Genomic DNA, 21,464 nt, shown 5'->3' with positions numbered 1-21,464 from the left:
TCAAACATAATATTATAAAAAATAACAGCCAAATAAAAAGATTACAATGAATCCAGTAACTTTCCATCATATAACGGATTGTCGGTGTGAATAAGCGAGCAATTTGGTTAACAAGTGATAACTAGCCTATTTGGGATGTTTTCGACCTCACTGACATGACAATGAACTTGTTTGATTTGATATATTTATTATAATAGTATAATAAGGTTCTAGAACTTTTAAGAAGGATCAAATACTGATTTGATATCACACGGATGGTATCCTACGTAATCTGGTAATCTATTTTAAAGGAATACCATGTGAATTAAATGTTTAAAAGTAAGTAAGTGAAGTCCCAAGTGGGGTAAGGGGCAGATGCATTATGCATACATCTGTTTCAATGATCGATTTTCTTTACGGACAAGTAGGTGATCAGCCTTTTGTGTCCTACCAGACCGCGACATTTTTTTTTGGTCTCCACCGATAATCGAAACCAGGACTCCTCGGTTTTACGCTTTCGCTCTGTATGTCACTCTCTAGTCTCCTTATGTATCATTAAACCGCTTAGTTACGACGTAAAATAAAAAAAAAAACAAACAAACACTTTCTCCTATACGATATTAAGTTTAGATAGTAAAAATTTGGAAAAAAAAGCCTATGGACTAACACTTTTTTGTTGTATACAGAAACATCTCTAACTGTTGATGGTATAATGTATGTAATCGACTGCGGCTACTGCAAATTGAAAGTTTACAACCCAAGGATTGGTATGGACGCTCTACAGGTAATATTGTTTCCCCTTTTTTATAATTAAAAATCCTACCATGATAGAAATCAATCAAAGTAGTGGCTCAATAATCAATATTTCTTCTGCCCGATTTCTTAGCTTCTTTTATGTCTCAAAGTGACAATGAACTAGAAAACTTTAAAAACAATTTTTCATCAATATTGTCCTAAATAGCGTGCTCTGGATCCGACACTGATATCAAACCTATTTTCGTCAACATCAAGTCAAAAATTTACGTTTAATTCGCTTTTTAATCGTCCAAATACAGAATATCTTACAGAGATCTTGTATAGACTGCTCAAAAAGAATAATAAATAATAGATTAATATTAAATTCCAAAAACAAAACAAAAGCTACATGGGACTTGATAAAGAACAGAGGGACGCATAATATGTCTGATAGCAACTGTATTGACCTAATCTCACACAATGACGTTGATATAACAGATCCATTAGAAATTGCTATGACATTTAATAATTTCTTTACTAATTTGACATATAATAATTCAAGTAAAATAACTAATTCCATTCATCAATCAAGTAATTACAAATATAAAATAAATTCAATAAATAGCAGCATATTTCTCTCACCATGCACAGAGCAAGAGATTATTAAAATCATAAATTCTCTTAGGAATACAAAGGCTGTAGGTTATGACTCAATAGATACAAGCATACTTAAAGAATGTAAACACAGCATTTCTTATGTATTGGCTAATTTAATTAATAAATCATTCTCGCAAGGCGTCTTCCCTGAAAACCTGAAAGTATCTATTGTTAAGCCATTCTACAAAAAAGGCAGCAAAACGGATATAAAAAATTACCGCCCGATTACACTTATATCCATTTTTTCAAAAATTCTGGAAAAAGCTATGAGTGCCAGACTCATAAATTTTTTAAACAAATATAGTATAATTAAAAAAGAACAAACAGGGTTTCAAGCAAATAAATCTACTGCATTGGCTACGTTCTATTTAATTGAGGAAGTAACGAGATGCATTAATAATAAAATTCCTGTTGCATCAATCTTCTTTGACATGTCAAAAGCTTTTGACTTTGTGGACCACAAACTACTTATATATAAATGTGAGAAGTATGGCATTAGAGGTCCTGCTCTTGAATGGATTCATGATTATTTGTTTCAGAGACAACAGAGTGTTGAAATAAATAAAATAAATACCAAGCTAGAGTTCACTACATACAAGTCCCCCTATTTACCTAATAGTTTCGGTGTGCCACAGGGCAGCATATTGGGGCCTTTATTATTTTTAATTTACATAAATGACCTACCTGACATTATGGACCAAAAGTGTATATTGTTTGCAGATGACATTTCAATAATTTATTCTGACGATCACAAAGAGATAAATTATAACATGACAATTAATAAAAATTTAGAATTAGTATTGACATGGTTTAATGATAATAATCTATCGGCTAATATGACTAAAACAAAATTTATTCAATTTTCAAATTATAAAGCTCGACATACACCTCTTAATGTAACGGACAAATTCCATACTATCGAACAAACACATTACATAAAGTTCCTAGGGTTAAATGTAGATCAAAATTGCAACTGGAAAGCACATTGTGACATGATTACCGGAAAAATAAATAAGTTCGTCTACGCATTAAGAAGACTACGAAAAACAGTGTCCTTTAATGCTGCGCTTACCGCATATTACGGATACGTTACATCTGTGATACGGTATGGAATTATATTCTGGGGCAACTCGACGGACGTGACAAATGTATTCTTGGCACAGAAGAGGTGCATAAGGGCTATGTGCAATATTGGTCCCTTAGAATCTTGTCGACCATTATTCAAAAAGCACCATCTTTTAACACTCACGGGATTATACGTTTTGGAAATTTGTATATTTGTCAAAAAACATAGTGAACTTTTTAAAAGCATGAAAGACCACTCTATACTGGGACTAAGAGATCCCACACGTTTAATGATGCCTAACTGCCGTTCAGCACTCTACCAAAAGAATGCAAGTGTAATGTGTGTAAAGATTTTTAACCATATACCAAAACATATAAGGGAACTACCAAAAAATTTAATGCACAAAAAATTAAAAGCGTGGCTTATTAATCACTGTTTATATTCCTTAAACGAATTTTTTAGATTATAATTACCGAAACAATAAAAATGTTAACCTAGCTTGACAAAATTGACGTAAGAAATCAATTATAATGTAATAGAATGGAATAATCAAATTGTCATATTGCTATATTATAATTTATAATGTAAAATGATCTAATGTAAATAATATATTGCTTAAATAATAACTCACGTGAATTAGTTTAAATTATAAAATTTAAATATTTGTATGCCAATTGTTGGCGAATTGTGCGGACGTGAAATTTATTATAACTTTGCTTTGTAACCACAATTCATACAAATAAATCATTTCATTTCATTTCATTTCATTTCAATAAATTACTAACCTTATTACACAAACTGATTCCAGATCTACCCAGTAAGTCAGGCAAATGCCCGTCAACGAGCCGGTCGTGCCGGTCGTACCGGTCCTGGGAAAGCCTTCTGTCTCTATACACAGAGACAATTCACACACGAACTGCTATCAGCCACCGTGCCTGAGATACAACGCACTAACCTCGCTAACACCGTGTTATTGCTGAAATCACTTGGAGTAGAAGATCTATTGGCTTTCCACTTTATGGATCCACCGCCACAGGTAGAATAGTGGCTTTATGGGTAAAGCCTATACAATAGGCTGCACTTAGAGTATAACCCTTCGTTCCTGGAGCTGCAGAACACATTCAACAATGTTTTGAATAAGATGGCACGTTGGCACGTTTGAATAGGATGCAGCTACAGCTGCAGAATGCACTCATCTGTGTTTTAAGTAAGTCTGAACGTTCCTGTAGCTGCAGAATGCACTCATCTGTATTTTAAGTAAGTCTAAACGTTCCTGTAGCTGCAGAATGCACTCATCTGTATTTTAAGTAAGTCTGAACGTTCCTGTAGCTGCAGAATGAACAAATTAATGTTTTAAGTAAGTTTCCACGTTCCTGTAGCTGCAGAATGCACAAATTAATGTTTTAAGTAAGTTTCCACGTTCCTGCAGCTGCAGAATGCACTAATTAATGTTTAAAGTAAGTCTGAACGTTCCTGTAGCTGCAGAATGCACTAATTAATGTTTAAAGTAAGTTTCCACGTTCCTGCAGCTGCAGAATGCACTTATTAATATTTTTAGTAAGTTTTCACGTTCCTGTAGCTGTAGAATGCACTCATCTGTATTTTAAGTAAGTCTGAACGTTCCTATAGCTGCAGAATGCACTCATCTGCATTTTAAGTAAGTTTTCACGTTCCTGTAGCTGCAGAATGCACTAATTAATGTTTTAAGTTAGTTTCCACGTTCCTGCAGCTGCAGAATGCACTCATGTGTATTTTAAGTAAGTCTCCACGTTCCTGTAGCTTCAGAATGCACACATCTGTATTTTATGTAAGTCTGAACGTTCCTGTACCTGTAGAATGCACTCATCTGCATTTTAAGTAAGTTTTCACGTTCCTGTAGCTGCAGAATGCACTAATTAATGTTTTAAGTTAGTTTCCACGTTCCTGCAGGTGCAGAATGCACTCATGTGTATTTTAAGTAAGTTCCCACGTTCCTGTAGCTGCAGAATGCACTCATCTGTATTTTAAGTAAGTCTGAACGTTCCTATAGCTGCAGAATGCACTAATTAATGTTTAAAGTAAGTCTCCACGTTCCTGTAGCTGCAGAATGCACTAATCTGTATTTTAAGTAAGTCTGAACGTTCCTGTAGCAGCAGAATGCACTCATCTGCATTTTAAGTTAGTTTCCACGTTCCTGCAGCTGCAGAATGCACTCATGTGTATTTTAAGTAAGTTCCCACGTTCCTGTAGCTGCAGAATGCACTCATCTGTATTTAAAGTAAGTCTGAACGTTCCTATAGCTGCAGAATGCACTAATTAATGTTAAAAGTAAGTCTCCACGTTCCTGTAGCTGCAGAATGCACTCATCTGTATTTAAAGTAAGTCTGAACGTTCCTATAGCTGCAGAATGCACTTATTAATGTTAAAAGTAAGTCTCCACGTTCCTGTAGCTGCAGAATGCACTCATCTGTATTTAAAGTAAGTCTGAATGTTCCTGTAGCTGCAGAATGCACTCATGTGTATTTTAAGTAAGTCTGAACGTTCCTGTAGCTGCAGAATGCACAAATTAATGTTTTTAGTAAGTTTCCACGTTCCTGCAGCTGCAGAATGCACTCATCTGTATTTTAAGTAAGTCTCAACGTTCCTATAGCTGCAGAATGCACTAATAAATGTTTAAAGTAAGTCTCCACGTCCAGGTAGCTGCAGAATGCACTCATCTGTATTTTAAGTAAGTCTTAGGGCGCGTTCCCACTATGTCGTAACGACTAATTTATCGTTCGACGACTGTCGTCTCTACCTGTTCCCATTATAACGATTGTTTGTCGTCAACATTTTTTATCGTTTAGCGACTGTCGTATCTAGCTGTTCCCATTGGATCGCGACCACATTTTATCGTTTCCTGGGAGTCGCTTTGTCGTTTACACATCATCAGCAAGCTACAAATCTAGTCGCCTCTGCGTTCGCTTGGTGATTACTAGTGCGTTTACTCTCCTGAATTCAATGGACGTTATAGAGTTGCCGTCCACGATTTTTTATCGTTTTACGACTGTCGTGCTTGCCGTTCCCACTGTCACGACAAAGTGTCGTCACTGCAAAAACTGTCGTAGACGACAGTAAATTGTGTCGTTCTAAATGTGAACACCTCCATTTAAACATATAAGCCACGACACTTAAAACTACACGATTATCTGTCGTCACGACATGGTGGGAACGCGCCCTTAACGTTCCTGTAGCTGCAGAATGCACTAATTAATGTTTAAAGTTAGTCTGAACGTTCCTGTAGCTGCAGAATGCACAAATTAATGTTTTTAGTAAGTTTCCACGTTCCTGCAGCTGCAGAATGCACTCATCTCTATTTAAAGTAAGTCTCCACGTTTCTGTAGCTGCAGAATGCACTCATTAATGTTTTAAGTAAGTTTCCACGTTCCTGCAGCTGCAGAATGCACTTATTAATATTTTTAGTAAGTTTTCACGTTCCTGTAGCTGTAGAATGCACTCATCTGTATTTTAAGTAAGTCTGAACGTTCCTGTAGCTTCAGAATGAACACATCTGTATTTAAAGTAAGTCTGAACGTTCCTGTACCTGCAGAATGCGCTCATCTGCATTTTAAATAAGTTTTCACGTTCCTGTAGCTGCAGAATGCACTCATCTGTATTTTAAGTAAGTCTGAACGTTCCTGTAGCTTCAGAATGAACACATCTGTATTTTAAGTAAGTCTGAACGTTCCTATAGCTGCAGAATGCACTCATCTGCATTTTAAGTAAGTTTTCACGTTCCTGTAGCTGCAGAATGCACTAATTAATGTTTTAAGTTAGTTTCCACGTTTCTGTATGTTTTAAGTAAGGTCTGTGTATTTTAAGTAAGGTCCCTCGTTCCTATAGCTGCAGAATGCACTCATGTGTATTTTAAGTAAGTCTGAATGTTCCTGTACCTGCAGAATGCACTCATCTGCATTTAAAGTAAGTCTGAACGTTCCTATAGCTGCAGAATGCACTAATTAATGCTTAAAGTAAGTCTCCACGTTCCTGTAGCTGCAGAATGCACTCATCTGTATTTTAAGTAAGTCTGAACGTACCTATAGCTGCAGAATGCACTCATGTATATTTTGAGTAAGTCTGAACGTTCCTGTACCTGCAGAATGCACTCATCTGTATTTTAAGTAAGTCTTAACGTTCCTGTAGCTGCAGAATGCACTCATCTGTATTTTAAGTAAGTCTGAACGTTCCTGTAGCTGCAGAATGAACAAATTAATGTTTTAAGTAAGTTTCCACGTTCCTGTAGCTGCAGAATGCACAAATTAATGTTTTAAGTAAGTTTCCACGTTCCTGCAGCTGCAGAATGCACTCATCTGTATTTAAAGTAAGTTTCCACGTTCCTGCAGCTGCAGAATGCACTTATTAATATTTTTAGTAAGTTTTCACGTTCCTGTAGCTGTAGAACGCACTCATCTGTATTTAAAGTAAGTCTGAACGTTCCTGTAGCTGCAGAATGCACTAATTAATGTTTTAAGTAAGTCTGAACGTTCCTGTCGCTGCAGAATGCACAAATTAATGTTTTTAGTAAGTTTCCACGTTCCTGTAGCTGCAGAATGCACTCATCTGTATTTAAAGTAAGTCTGAACGTTCCTGTAGCTGCAGAATGCACTAATTAATGTTTAAAGTTAGTCTGAACGTTCCTGTAGCTGCAGAATGCACAAATTAATGTTTTTAGTAAGTTTCCACGTTCCTGCAGCTGCAGAATGCACTCATCTCTATTTAAAGTAAGTCTCCACGTTTCTGTAGCTGCAGAATGCACTCATTAATGTTTTTAGTAAGTTTCCACGTTCCTGCAGCTGCAGAATGCACTTATTAATATTTTTAGTAAGTTTTCACGTTCCTGTAGCTGTAGAATGCACTCATCTGTATTTTAAGTAAGTCTGAACGTTCCTATAGCTGCAGAATGCACTCATCTGCATTTTAAGTAAGTTTTCACGTTCCTGTAGCTGCAGAATGCACTAATTAATGTTTTAAGTTAGTTTCCACGTTCCTGCAGCTGCAGAATGCACTCATGTGTATTTTAAGTAAGTCTCCACGTTCCTGTAGCTTCAGAATGCACACATCTGTATTTTATGTAAGTCTAAACGTTCCTGTACCTGCAGAATGCACTCATCTGCATTTTAAGTAAGTTTTCACGTTCCTGTAGCTGCAGAATGCACTAATTAATGTTTTAAGTTAGTTTCCACGTTCCTGCAGGTGCAGAATGCACTCATGTGTATTTTAAGTAAGTTCCCACGTTCCTGTAGCTGCAGAATGCACTCATGTGTATTTTAAGTAAGTCTGAACGTTCCTGTAGCTGCAGAATGCACAAATTAATGTTTTTAGTAAGTTTTCACGTTCCTGCAGCTGCAGAATGCACTCATCTGTATTTTAAGTAAGTCTCAACGTTCCTATAGCTGCAGAATGCACTAATAAATGTTTAAAGTAAGTCTCCACGTCCAGGTAGCTGCAGAATGCACTCATCTGTATTTTAAGTAAGTCTGAACGTTCCTATAGCTGCAGAATGCACTCATCTGTATTTTAAGTAAGTCTTAACGTTCCTGTAGCTGCAGAATGCACTAATTAATGTTTAAAGTTAGTCTGAACGTTCCTGTAGCTGCAGAATGCACAAATTAATGTTTTTAGTAAGTTTCCACGTTCCTGCAGCTGCAGAATGCACTCATCTCTATTTAAAGTAAGTCTCCACGTTTCTGTAGCTGCAGAATGCACTCATTAATGTTTTAAGTAAGTTTCCACGTTCCTGCAGCTGCAGAATGCACTTATTAATATTTTTAGTAAGTTTTCACGTTCCTGTAGCTGTAGAATGCACTCATCTGTATTTTAAGTAAGTCTGAACGTTCCTATAGCTGCAGAATGCACTCATCTGCATTTTAAGTAAGTTTTCACGTTCCTGTAGCTGCAGAATGCACTAATTAATGTTTTAAGTTAGTTTCCACGTTCCTGCAGCTGCAGAATGCACTCATGTGTATTTTAAGTAAGTCTCCACGTTCCTGTAGCTTCAGAATGCACACATCTGTATTTTATGTAAGTCTAAACGTTCCTGTACCTGCAGAATGCACTCATCTGCATTTTAAGTAAGTTTTCACGTTCCTGTAGCTGCAGAATGCACTAATTAATGTTTTAAGTTAGTTTCCACGTTCCTATAGCTGCAGAATGCACTCATCTGCATTTTAATTAAGTTTTCACGTTCCTGTAGCTGCAGAATGCACTCCTCTGTATTTTAAGTAAGTCTGAACGTTCCTATAGCTGCAGAATGCACTCATCTGCATTTTTAGTAAGTTTTCACGTTCCTGTAGCTGCAGAATGCACTAATTAATGTTTAAAGTTAGTTTCCACGTTCCTGCAGCTGCAGAATGCACTCATCTGTATTTTAAGAAAGTCTGAACGTTCCTATAGCTGCAGAATGCACAAATTAATGTTTTTAGTAAGTTTCCACGTTCCTGTAGCTGCAGAATGCACTCATCTGTATTTAAAGTAAGTCTGAACGTTCCTGTAGCTGCAGAATGCACTAATTAATGTTTAAAGTAAGTCTGAACGTTCCTGTAGCTGCAGAATGCACAAATTAATGTTTTTAGTAAGTTTCCACGTTCCTGCAGCTGCAGAATGCACTCATCTGTATTTAAAGTAAGTCTCCACGTTTCTGTAGCTGCAGAATGCACTCATTAATGTTTTAAGTAAGTTTCCACGTTCCTGCAGCTGCAGAATGCACTTATTAATATTTTTAGTAATTTTTCACGTTCCTGTAGCTGTAGAATGCACTCATCTGTATTTTAAGTAAGTCTGAACGTTCCTATAGCTGCAGAATGCACTCATCTGCATTTTAAGTAAGTTTTCACGTTCCTGTAGCTGCAGAATGCACTCATCTGTATTTTAAGTAAGTCTGAACGTTCCTGTAGCTGCAGAATGCACAAATAAATGTTTTTAGTAAGTTTCCACGTTCCTGCAGCTGCAGAATGCACTCATCTGCATTTTAAGTAAGTTTTCACGTTTCTGTAGCTGCAGAATGCACTAATTAATGTTTTAAGTTAGTTTCCACGTTTCTGCAGCTGCAGAATGCACTCATGTGTATTTTAAGTAAGTTCTCACGTTCCTGTAGCTGCAGAATGTACTCATCTGTATTTTAAGTAAGTCTGAACGTTCCTATAGCTGCAGAATGCACTAATTAATGTTTAAAGTAAGTCTCCACGTCCATGTAGCTGCAGAATGCACTCATCTGTATTTTAAGTAAGTCTGAACGTTCCTATAGCTGCAGAATGCACTCATCTGCATTTTAAGTAAGTTTTCACGTTCCTGTAGCTGCAGAATGCACTCATCTGCATTTTAAGTAAGTTTCCACGTTTCTGCAGCTGCAGAATGCACTCATGTGTATTTTAAGTAAGTTCCCACGTTCCTGTAGCTGCAGAATGCACGCATCTGTATTTTAAGTAAGTCTGAACGTTCCTATAGCTGCAGAATGCACTAATTAATGTTTTAAGTTAGTTTCCACGTTCCTGCAGCTGCAGAATGCACTCATGTGTATTTTAAGTAAGGTCCCACGTTCCTGTAGCTGCAGAATGCACTTATCTGTATTTTAAGTAAGTCTAAACGTTCCTGTAGCTGCAGAATGCACTCATCTGTATTTTAAGTAAGTCTGAACGTTCCTGTAGCTGCAGAATGAGCAAATTAATGTTTTAAGTAAGTTTCTACGTTCCTGTAGCTGCAGAATGCACAAATTAATGTTTTAAGTATGTTTCCACGTTCCTGCAGCTGCAGAATGCACTAATTAATGTTTAAAGTAAGTCTGAACGTTCCTATAGCTGCAGAATGCACTCATGTGTATTTTAAGTAAGTCTGAATGTTCCTGTACCTGCAGAATGCACTTATCTGCATTTTAACCCGTGACGCGTCATACGCACAGTGGGTGTGCGTAACTCAAAATGGTACTGTAGCGTCTTGCGCACAAACGCCTGTGCGTAACGCGGCCCGTGACATTGAAGGTCATCAGTAGAGACTTACAAGTGAATGTTTCCAGTATAAAAAATATTTCTCTATGCCTTAAACATTTATAATTCGAATCGACACGACTCCGAGACAGGCAATAGAGACCAAAACCACAAAATAAAAAAAAAAGTGAATCATTGATTGAGTTGCGTCATCGGCCATAGTTTGTGACATTTGTCTTGTTTAACGAATATTTGGATTGTGAATTATGCCGAGAGGAATAATTAGATGAGTGATAATTGAGACGTATATTACTGGAAATTTTACGTAGAATACGTTTATGATATTGGTTTTAGGGATATTTGAAGAATACTCAGTGAAAAAGTGTCTCAACTTTTCAGTGCGGAAGACGCAAAATGGCGCTTTTTTTCTTGTTTGTGAATAATGGAGATTTGTTATTATTTATAGTGAAATACGTTGTGTTAAATGTGTGAATATATAAGTGAATGTATTTGGCAATCGTGTAGTTATATGAAAACGTGAATATGATCATTTGATGACTCAGCATTATCATGTAAGTGTTAGTATGTAAGCAATTAAAATTAAAACAAAAGAAAATCATTTTTTTATAATTTTATAGAAAAAATATATCGTCATGATTACATTTTTATGCTATAACTAGTTTCTTCCTCTTTCCAAAAATATATCATACATGGCATATAATTATAGAACAATAGGGTAAATAAAATTTTCAAACTCGGTAGTCATAAAAAAGCTAGATTTCGTGAACTCCCTTGACACTATCGGGATCGGTGCCGGCTGTGCGCCGGACGCGTAACGGGTTAAGTAAGTCTGAACGTTCCTATAGCTGCAGAATGCACTTATTAATGCTTAAAGTAAGTCTCCACGTTCCTGTAGCTGCAGAATGCACTCATCTGTATTTTAAGTAAGTCTCCACGTTTCCGTAGCTGCAGAATGCACTCATGTGTATTTTGAGTAAGTCTGAACGTTCCTGTACCTGCAGAATGCACTCATCTGTATTTTAAGTAAGTCTAAACGTTCCTGTAGCTGCAGAATGCACTCATCTGTATTTTAAGTAAGTCTGAACGTTCCTGTAGCTGCAGAATGAACAAATTAATGTTTTAAGTAAGTTTCCACGTTCCTGCAGCTGAAGAATGCACTCATCTGTATTTAAAGTAAGTCTCCACGTTTCTGTAGCTGCAGAATGCACTCATTAATGTTTTAAGTAAGTTTCCACGTTCCTGCAGCTGCAGAATGCACTTATTAATATTTTTAGTAAGTTTTCACGTTCCTGTAGCTGTAGAATGCACTCATCTGTATTTAAAGTAAGTCTGAACGTTCCTATAGCTGCAGAATGCACTCATCTGCATTTTAAGTAAGTTTTCACGTTCCTTTAGCTGCAGAATGCACTAATTAATGTTTTAAGTTAGTTTCCACGTTCCTGCAGCTGCAGAATGCACTCATGTGTATTTTAAGTAAGTCTCCACGTTCCTGTAGCTTCAGAATGCACACATCTGTATTTTATGTAAGTCTGCACGTTCCTGTACCTGCAGAATGCACTCATCTGCATTTTAAGTAAGTTTTCACGTTCCTGTAGCTGCAGAATGCACTAATTAATGTTTGCAGTTAGTTTCCACGTTCCTGCAGGTGCAGAATGCACTCATGTGTATTTTAAGTAAGTTCCCACGTTCCTGTAGCTGCAGAATGCACTCATCTGTATTTAAAGTAAGTCTGAACGTTCCTTTAGCTGCAGAATGCACTAATTAATGTTAAAAGTAAGTCTCCACGTTCCTGTAGCTGCAGAATGCACTCATCTGTATTTAAAGTTAGTCTGAACGTTCCTATAGCTGCAGAATGCACTCATGTGTTTTTAAGTAAGTCTGAACGTTCCTGTAGCTGCAGAATGCACTCATCTGTATTTAAAGTAAGTCTGAACGTTCCTTTAGCTGCAGAATGCACTAATTAATGTTAAAAGTAAGTCTCCACGTTCCTGTAGCTGCAGAATGCACTCATCTGTATTTAAAGTTAGTCTGAACGTTCCTATAGCTGCAGAATGCACTCATCTGTATTTAAAGTTAGTCTGAACGTTCCTATAGCTGCAGAATGCATACATGTGTATTTTAAGTAAGTCTGAACGTTCCTGTAGCTGCAGAATGCACAAATTAATGTTTTTAGTAAGTTTCCACGTTCCTACAGCTGCAGAATGCACTCATCTGTATTTTAAGTAAGTCTGAACGTTCCTATAGCTGCAGAATGCACTAATTAATGTTTAAAGTAAGTCTCCACGTCCAGGTAGCTGCAGAATGCACTCATCTGTATTTTAAGTAAGTCTGAACGTTCCTATAGCTGCAGAATGCACTCATCTGTATTTTAAGTAAGTCTGAACGTTCCTATAGCTGCAGAATGCACTAATTAATGTTTAAAGTAAGTCTCCACGTCCAGGTAGCTGCAGAATGCACTCATCTGTATTTTAAGTAAGTCTGAACGTTCCTATAGCTGCAGAATGCACTCATCTGTATTTTAAGTAAGTCTTAACGTTCCTGTAGCTGCAGAATGCACTAATTAATGTTTAAAGTTAGTCTGAACGTTCCTGTAGCTGCAGAATGCACAAATTAATGTTTTTAGTAAGTTTCCACGTTCCTGCAGCTGCAGAATGCACTCATCTCTATTTAAAGTAAGTCTCCACGTTTCTGTAGCTGCAGAATGCACTCATTAATGTTTTAAGTAAGTTTCCACGTTCCTGCAGCTGCAGAATGCACTTATTAATATTTTTAGTAAGTTTTCACGTTCCTGTAGCTGTAGAATGCACTCATCTGTATTTTAAGTAAGTCTGAACGTTCCTTTAGCTGCAGAATGCACTCATCTGCATTTTAAGTAAGTTTTCACGTTCCTGTAGCTGCAGAATGCACTAATTAATGTTTTAAGTTAGTTTCCACGTTCCTGCAGCTGCAGAATGCACTCATCTGTATTTTAAGTATGTCTCCACGTTCCTGTAGCTTCAGAATGCACACATCTGTATTTTATGTAAGTCTGAACGTTCCTGTACCTGCAGAATGCACTCATCTGCATTTTAAGTAAGTTTTCACGTTCCTGTAGCTGCAAAATGCACTAATTAATTTTTTAAGTTAGTTTCCACGTTCCTGCAGGTGCAGAATGCACTCATGTGTATTTTAAGTAAGTTCCCACGTTCCTGTAGCTGCAGAATGCACTCATCTGTATTTAAAGTAAGTCTGAACGTTCCTATAGCTGCAGAATGCACTAATTAATGTTAAAAGTAAGTCTCCACGTTCCTGTAGCTGCAGAATGCACTCATCAGTATTTAAAGTTAGTCTGAACGTTCCTATAGCTGCAGAATGCACTCATGTGTATTTTAAGTAAGTCTGAACGTTCCTGTAGCTGCAGAATGCACTAATTAATGTTTAAAGTAAGTCTGAACGTTCCTGTCGCTGCAGAATGCACAAATTAATGTTTTTAGTAAGTTTCCACGTTCCTGCAGCTGCAGAATGCACTTATCTGTATTTTAAGTAAGTCTGAACGTTCCTATAGCTGCAGAATGCACTCATCTGCATTTTAAGTAAGTTTTCACGTTCCTGTAGCTACAGAATGCACTCATCTGTATTTAAAGTTAGTCTGAACGTTCCTATAGCTGCAGAATGCACTCATCTGCATTTTAAGTAAGTTTTCACGTTCCTGTAGCTGCAGAATGCACTAATTAATGTTTAAAGTTAGTTTCCACGTTCCTGCAGCTGCAGAATGCACTAATTAATGTTTAAAGTAAGTCTGAACGTTCCTGTAGCTGCAGAATGCACTAATTAATGTTTAAAGTAAGTTTCCACGTTCCTGCAGCTGCAGAATGCACTTATTAATATTTTTAGTAAGTTTTCACGTTCCTGTAGCTGTAGAATGCACTCATCTGTATTTTAAGTAAGTCTGAACGTTCCTATAGCTGCAGAATGCACTCATCTGCATTTTAAGTAAGTTTTCACGTTCCTGTAGCTGCAGAATGCACTAATTAATGTTTTAAGTTAGTTTCCACGTTCCTGCAGCTGCAGAATGCACTCATGTGTATTTTAAGTAAGTCTCCACGTTCCTGTAGCTTCAGAATGCACACATCTGTATTTTATGTAAGTCTGAACGTTCCTGTACCTGTAGAATGCACTCATCTGCATTTTAAGTAAGTTTTCACGTTCCTGTAGCTGCAGAATGCACTAATTAATGTTTTAAGTTAGTTTCCACGTTCCTGCAGGTGCAGAATGCACTCATGTGTATTTTAAGTAAGTTCCCACGTTCCTGTAGCTGCAGAATGCACTCATCTGTATTTTAAGTAAGTCTGAACGTTCCTATAGCTGCAGAATGCACTAATTAATGTTTAAAGTAAGTCTCCACGTTCCTGTAGCTGCAGAATGCACTAATCTGTATTTTAAGTAAGTCTGAACGTTCCTGTAGCAGCAGAATGCACTCATCTGCATTTTAAGTTAGTTTCCACGTTCCTGCAGCTGCAGAATGCACTCATGTGTATTTTAAGTAAGTTCCCACGTTCCTGTAGCTGCAGAATGCACTCATCTGTATTTAAAGTAAGTCTGAACGTTCCTATAGCTGCAGAATGCACTAATTAATGTTAAAAGTAAGTCTCCACGTTCCTGTAGCTGCAGAATGCACTCATCTGTATTTAAAGTAAGTCTGAACGTTCCTATAGCTGCAGAATGCACTTATTAATGTTAAAAGTAAGTCTCCACGTTCCTGTAGCTGCAGAATGCACTCATCTGTATTTAAAGTAAGTCTGAATGTTCCTGTAGCTGCAGAATGCACTCATGTGTATTTTAAGTAAGTCTGAACGTTCCTGTAGCTGCAGAATGCACAAATTAATGTTTTTAGTAAGTTTCCACGTTCCTGCAGCTGCAGAATGCACTCATCTGTATTTTAAGTAAGTCTCAACGTTCCTATAGCTGCAGAATGCACTAATAAATGTTTAAAGTAAGTCTCCACGTCCAGGTAGCTGCAGAATGCACTCATCTGTATTTTAAGTAAGTCTTAGGGCGCGTTCCCACTATGTCGTAACGACTAATTTATCGTTCGACGACTGTCGTCTCTACCTGTTCCCATTATAACGATTGTTTGTCGTCAACATTTTTTATCGTTTAGCGACTGTCGTATCTAGCTGTTCCCATTGGATCGCGACCACATTTTATCGTTTCCTGGGAGTCGCTTTGTCGTTTACACATCATCAGCAAGCTACAAATCTAGTCGCCTCTGCGTTCGCTTGGTGATTACTAGTGCGTTTACTCTCCTGAATTCAATGGACGTTATAGAGTTGCCGTCCACGATTTTTTATCGTTTTACGACTGTCGTGCTTGCCGTTCCCACTGTCACGACAAAGTGTCGTCACTGCAAAAACTGTCGTAGACGACAGTAAATTGTGTCGTTCTAAATGTGAACACCTCCATTTAAACATATAAGCCACGACACTTAAAACTACACGATTATCTGTCGTCACGACACGGTGGGAACGCGCCCTTAACGTTCCTGTAGCTGCAGAATGCACTAATTAATGTTTAAAGTTAGTCTGAACGTTCCTGTAGCTGCAGAATGCACAAATTAATGTTTTTAGTAAGTTTCCACGTTCCTGCAGCTGCAGAATGCACTCATCTCTATTTAAAGTAAGTCTCCACGTTTCTGTAGCTGCAGAATGCACTCATTAATGTTTTAAGTAAGTTTCCACGTTCCTGCAGCTGCAGAATGCACTTATTAATATTTTTAGTAAGTTTTCACGTTCCTGTAGCTGTAGAATGCACTCATCTGTATTTTAAGTAAGTCTGAACGTTCCTGTAGCTTCAGAATGAACACATCTGTATTTAAAGTAAGTCTGAACGTTCCTGTACCTGCAGAATGCGCTCATCTGCATTTTAAATAAGTTTTCACGTTCCTGTAGCTGCAGAATGCACTAATTAATGTTTTAAGTTAGTTTCCACGTTCCTGTAGCTGCAGAATGCACTCATCTGTATTTTAAGTAAGTCTGAACGTTCCTGTAGCTTCAGAATGAACACATCTGTATTTTAAGTAAGTCTGAACGTTCCTATAGCTGCAGAATGCACTCATCTGCATTTTAAGTAAGTTTTCACGTTCCTGTAGCTGCAGAATGCACTAATTAATGTTTTAAGTTAGTTTCCACGTTTCTGCAGCTGCAGAATGCACTCATGTGTATTTTAAGTAAGTTCCCACGTTCCTGTAGCTGCAGAATGCACGCATCTGTATTTTAAGTAAGTCTGAACGTTCCTATAGCTGCAGAATGCACTAATTAATGTTTTAAGTTAGTTTCCACGTTCCTGCAGCTGCAGAATGCACTCATGTGTATTTTAAGTAAGGTCCCACGTTCCTGTAGCTGCAGAATGCACTTATCTGTATTTTAAGTAAGTCTAAACGTTCCTGTAGCTGCAGAATGCACTCATCTGTATTTTAAGTAAGTCTGAACGTTCCTGTAGCTGCAGAATGCACAAATTAATGTTTTAAGTAAGTTTCCACGTTCCTGCAGCTGCAGAATGCACTAATTAATGTTAAAAGTAAGTCTGAACGTTCCTATAGCTGCAGAATGCACTCATGTGTATTTTAAGTAAGTCTGAATGTTCCTGTACCTGCAGAATGCACTCATCTGCATTTAAAGTAAGTCTGAACGTTCCTATAGCTGCAGAATGCACTAATTAATGCTTAAAGTAAGTCTCCACGTTCCTGTAGCTGCAGAATGCACTCATCTGTATTTTAAGTAAGTCTGAACGTACCTATAGCTGCAGAATGCACTCATGTATATTTTGAGTAAGTCTGAACGTTCCTGTACCTGCAGAATGCACTCATCTGTATTTTAAGTAAGTCTTAACGTTCCTGTAGCTGCAGAATGCACTCATCTGTATTTTAAGTAAGTCTGAACGTTCCTGTAGCTGCAGAATGAACAAATTAATGTTTTAAGTAAGTTTCCACGTTCCTGTAGCTGCAGAATGCACAAATTAATGTTTTAAGTAAGTTTCCACGTTCCTGCAGCTGCAGAATGCACTCATCTGTATTTAAAGTAAGTTTCCACGTTCCTGCAGCTGCAGAATGCACTTATTAATATTTTTAGTAAGTTTTCACGTTCCTGTAGCTGTAGAACGCACTCATCTGTATTTAAAGTAAGTCTGAACGTTCCTGTAGCTGCAGAATGCACTAATTAATGTTTTAAGTAAGTCTGAACGTTCCTGTCGCTGCAGAATGCACAAATTAATGTTTTTAGTAAGTTTCCACGTTCCTGTAGCTGCAGAATGCACTCATCTGTATTTAAAGTAAGTCTGAACGTTCCTGTAGCTGCAGAATGCACTAATTAATGTTTAAAGTTAGTCTGAACGTTCCTGTAGCTGCAGAATGCACAAATTAATGTTTTTAGTAAGTTTCCACGTTCCTGCAGCTGCAGAATGCACTCATCTCTATTTAAAGTAAGTCTCCACGTTTCTGTAGCTGCAGAATGCACTCATTAATGTTTTTAGTAAGTTTCCACGTTCCTGCAGCTGCAGAATGCGCTTATTAATATTTTTAGTAAGTTTTCACGTTCCTGTAGCTGTAGAATGCACTCATCTGTATTTTAAGTAAGTCTGAACGTTCCTATAGCTGCAGAATGCACTCATCTGCATTTTAAGTAAGTTTTCACGTTCCTGTAGCTGCAGAATGCACTAATTAATGTTTTAAGTTAGTTTCCACGTTCCTGCAGCTGCAGAATGCACTCATGTGTATTTTAAGTAAGTCTCCACGTTCCTGTAGCTTCAGAATGCACACATCTGTATTTTATGTAAGTCTAAACGTTCCTGTACCTGCAGAATGCACTCATCTGCATTTTAAGTAAGTTTTCACGTTCCTGTAGCTGCAGAATGCACTAATTAATGTTTTAAGTTAGTTTCCACGTTCCTGCAGGTGCAGAATGCACTCATGTGTATTTTAAGTAAGTTCCCACGTTCCTGTAGCTGCAGAATGCACTCATGTGTATTTTAAGTAAGTCTGAACGTTCCTGTAGCTGCAGAATGCACAAATTAATGTTTTTAGTAAGTTTTCACGTTCCTGCAGCTGCAGAATGCACTCATCTGTATTTTAAGTAAGTCTCAACGTTCCTATAGCTGCAGAATGCACTAATAAATGTTTAAAGTAAGTCTCCACGTCCAGGTAGCTGCAGAATGCACTCATCTGTATTTTAAGTAAGTCTGAACGTTCCTATAGCTGCAGAATGCACTCATCTGTATTTTAAGTAAGTCTTAACGTTCCTGTAGCTGCAGAATGCACTAATTAATGTTTAAAGTTAGTCTGAACGTTCCTGTAGCTGCAGAATGCACAAATTAATGTTTTTAGTAAGTTTCCACGTTCCTGCAGCTGCAGAATGCACTCATCTCTATTTAAAGTAAGTCTCCACGTTTCTGTAGCTGCAGAATGCACTCATTAATGTTTTAAGTAAGTTTCCACGTTCCTGCAGCTGCAGAATGCACTTATTAATATTTTTAGTAAGTTTTCACGTTCCTGTAGCTGTAGAATGCACTCATCTGTATTTTAAGTAAGTCTGAACGTTCCTTTAGCTGCAGAATGCACTCATCTGCATTTTAAGTAAGTTTTCACGTTCCTGTAGCTGCAGAATGCACTAATTAATGTTTTAAGTTAGTTTCCACGTTCCTGCAGCTGCAGAATGCACTCATCTGTATTTTAAGTATGTCTCCACGTTCCTGTAGCTTCAGAATGCACACATCTGTATTTTATGTAAGTCTGAACGTTCCTGTACCTGCAGAATGCACTCATCTGCATTTTAAGTAAGTTTTCACGTTCCTGTAGCTGCAAAATGCACTAATTAATTTTTTAAGTTAGTTTCCACGTTCCTGCAGGTGCAGAATGCACTCATGTGTATTTTAAGTAAGTTCCCACGTTCCTGTAGCTGCAGAATGCACTCATCTGTATTTAAAGTAAGTCTGAACGTTCCTATAGCTGCAGAATGCACTAATTAATGTTAAAAGTAAGTCTCCACGTTCCTGTAGCTGCAGAATGCACTCATCAGTATTTAAAGTTAGTCTGAACGTTCCTATAGCTGCAGAATGCACTCATGTGTATTTTAAGTAAGTCTGAACGTTCCTGTAGCTGCAGAATGCACTAATTAATGTTTAAAGTAAGTCTGAACGTTCCTGTCGCTGCAGAATGCACAAATTAATGTTTTTAGTAAGTTTCCACGTTCCTGCAGCTGCAGAATGCACTTATCTGTATTTTAAGTAAGTCTGAACGTTCCTATAGCTGCAGAATGCACTCATCTGCATTTTAAGTAAGTTTTCACGTTCCTGTAGCTACAGAATGCACTCATCTGTATTTAAAGTTAGTCTGAACGTTCCTATAGCTGCAGAATGCACTCATCTGCATTTTAAGTAAGTTTTCACGTTCCTGTAGCTGCAGAATGCACTAATTAATGTTTAAAGTTAGTTTCCACGTTCCTGCAGCTGCAGAATGCACTAATTAATGTTTAAAGTAAGTCTGAACGTTCCTGTAGCTGCAGAATGCACTAATTAATGTTTAAAGTAAGTTTCCACGTTCCTGCAGCTGCAGAATGCACTTATTAATATTTTTAGTAAGTTTTCACGTTCCTGTAGCTGTAGAATGCACTCATCTGTATTTTAAGTAAGTCTGAACGTTCCTATAGCTGCAGAATGCACTCATCTGCATTTTAAGTAAGTTTTCACGTTCCTGTAGCTGCAGAATGCACTAATTAATGTTTTAAGTTAGTTTCCACGTTCCTGCAGCTGCAGAATGCACTCATGTGTATTTTAAGTAAGTCTCCACGTTCCTGTAGCTTCAGAATGCACACATCTGTATTTTATGTAAGTCTGAACGTTCCTGTACCTGTAGAATGCACTCATCTGCATTTTAAGTAAGTTTTCACGTTCCTGTAGCTGCAGAATGCACTAATTAATGTTTTAAGTTAGTTTCCACGTTCCTGCAGGTGCAGAATGCACTCATGTGTATTTTAAGTAAGTTCCCACGTTCCTGTAGCTGCAGAATGCACTCATCTGTATTTTAAGTAAGTCTGAACGTTCCTATAGCTGCAGAATGCACTAATTAATGTTTAAAGTAAGTCTCCACGTTCCTGTAGCTGCAGAATGCACTAATCTGTATTTTAAGTAAGTCTGAACGTTCCTGTAGCAGCAGAATGCACTCATCTGCATTTTAAGTTAGTTTCCACGTTCCTGCAGCTGCAGAATGCACTCATGTGTATTTTAAGTAAGTTCCCACGTTCCTGTAGCTGCAGAATGCACTCATCTGTATTTAAAGTAAGTCTGAACGTTCCTATAGCTGCAGAATGCACTAATTAATGTTAAAAGTAAGTCTCCACGTTCCTGTAGCTGCAGAATGCACTCATCTGTATTTAAAGTAAGTCTGAACGTTCCTATAGCTGCAGAATGCACTTATTAATGTTAAAAGTAAGTCTCCACGTTCCTGTAGCTGCAGAATGCACTCATCTGTATTTAAAGTAAGTCTGAATGTTCCTGTAGCTGCAGAATGCACTCATGTGTATTTTAAGTAAGTCTGAACGTTCCTGTAGCTGCAGAATGCACAAATTAATGTTTTTAGTAAGTTTCCACGTTCCTGCAGCTGCAGAATGCACTCATCTGTATTTTAAGTAAGTCTCAACGTTCCTATAGCTGCAGAATGCACTAATAAATGTTTAAAGTAAGTCTCCACGTCCAGGTAGCTGCAGAATGCACTCATCTGTATTTTAAGTAAGTCTTAGGGCGCGTTCCCACTATGTCGTAACGACTAATTTATCGTTCGACGACTGTCGTCTCTACCTGTTCCCATTATAACGATTGTTTGTCGTCAACATTTTTTATCGTTTAGCGACTGTCGTATCTAGCTGTTCCCATTGGATCGCGACCACATTTTATCGTTTCCTGGGAGTCGCTTTGTCGTTTACACATCATCAGCAAGCTACAAATCTAGTCGCCTCTGCGTTCGCTTGGTGATTACTAGTGCGTTTACTCTCCTGAATTCAATGGACGTTATAGAGTTGCCGTCCACGATTTTTTATCGTTTT

The 21,464-nt window shown here is 37.6% G+C and overlaps 1 protein-coding gene across 1 annotated transcript in view; it reads left to right on the top strand.

The window, feature by feature from the left end:
• Prp16 (ATP-dependent RNA helicase l(1)G0007) overlaps window positions 1-21,464 on the top strand; it is a 165,994-nt gene that overhangs the window by 87,519 nt on the left and 57,011 nt on the right. Inside the window, exons 15-16 of the mRNA XM_090108116.1 lie at window positions 666-763; window positions 3,246-3,473. Of these exons, the coding sequence (XP_089964242.1) occupies window positions 666-763; window positions 3,246-3,473 (326 nt within the window). The remainder of the gene's footprint in view (window positions 1-665; window positions 764-3,245; window positions 3,474-21,464) is intronic.

Source organism: Colias eurytheme, chromosome 12 (genome assembly GCF_061535395.1).
Source record: "Colias eurytheme isolate Ceu_HAF_F1 chromosome 12, ilColEury1 Martin Lab GWU primary, whole genome shotgun sequence".
Classification (NCBI taxonomy): domain Eukaryota; kingdom Metazoa; phylum Arthropoda; class Insecta; order Lepidoptera; family Pieridae; genus Colias; species Colias eurytheme.
Note: the sequence above shows the minus strand (reverse complement) of the source record. Positions and strands in the feature narration are given on the sequence as shown.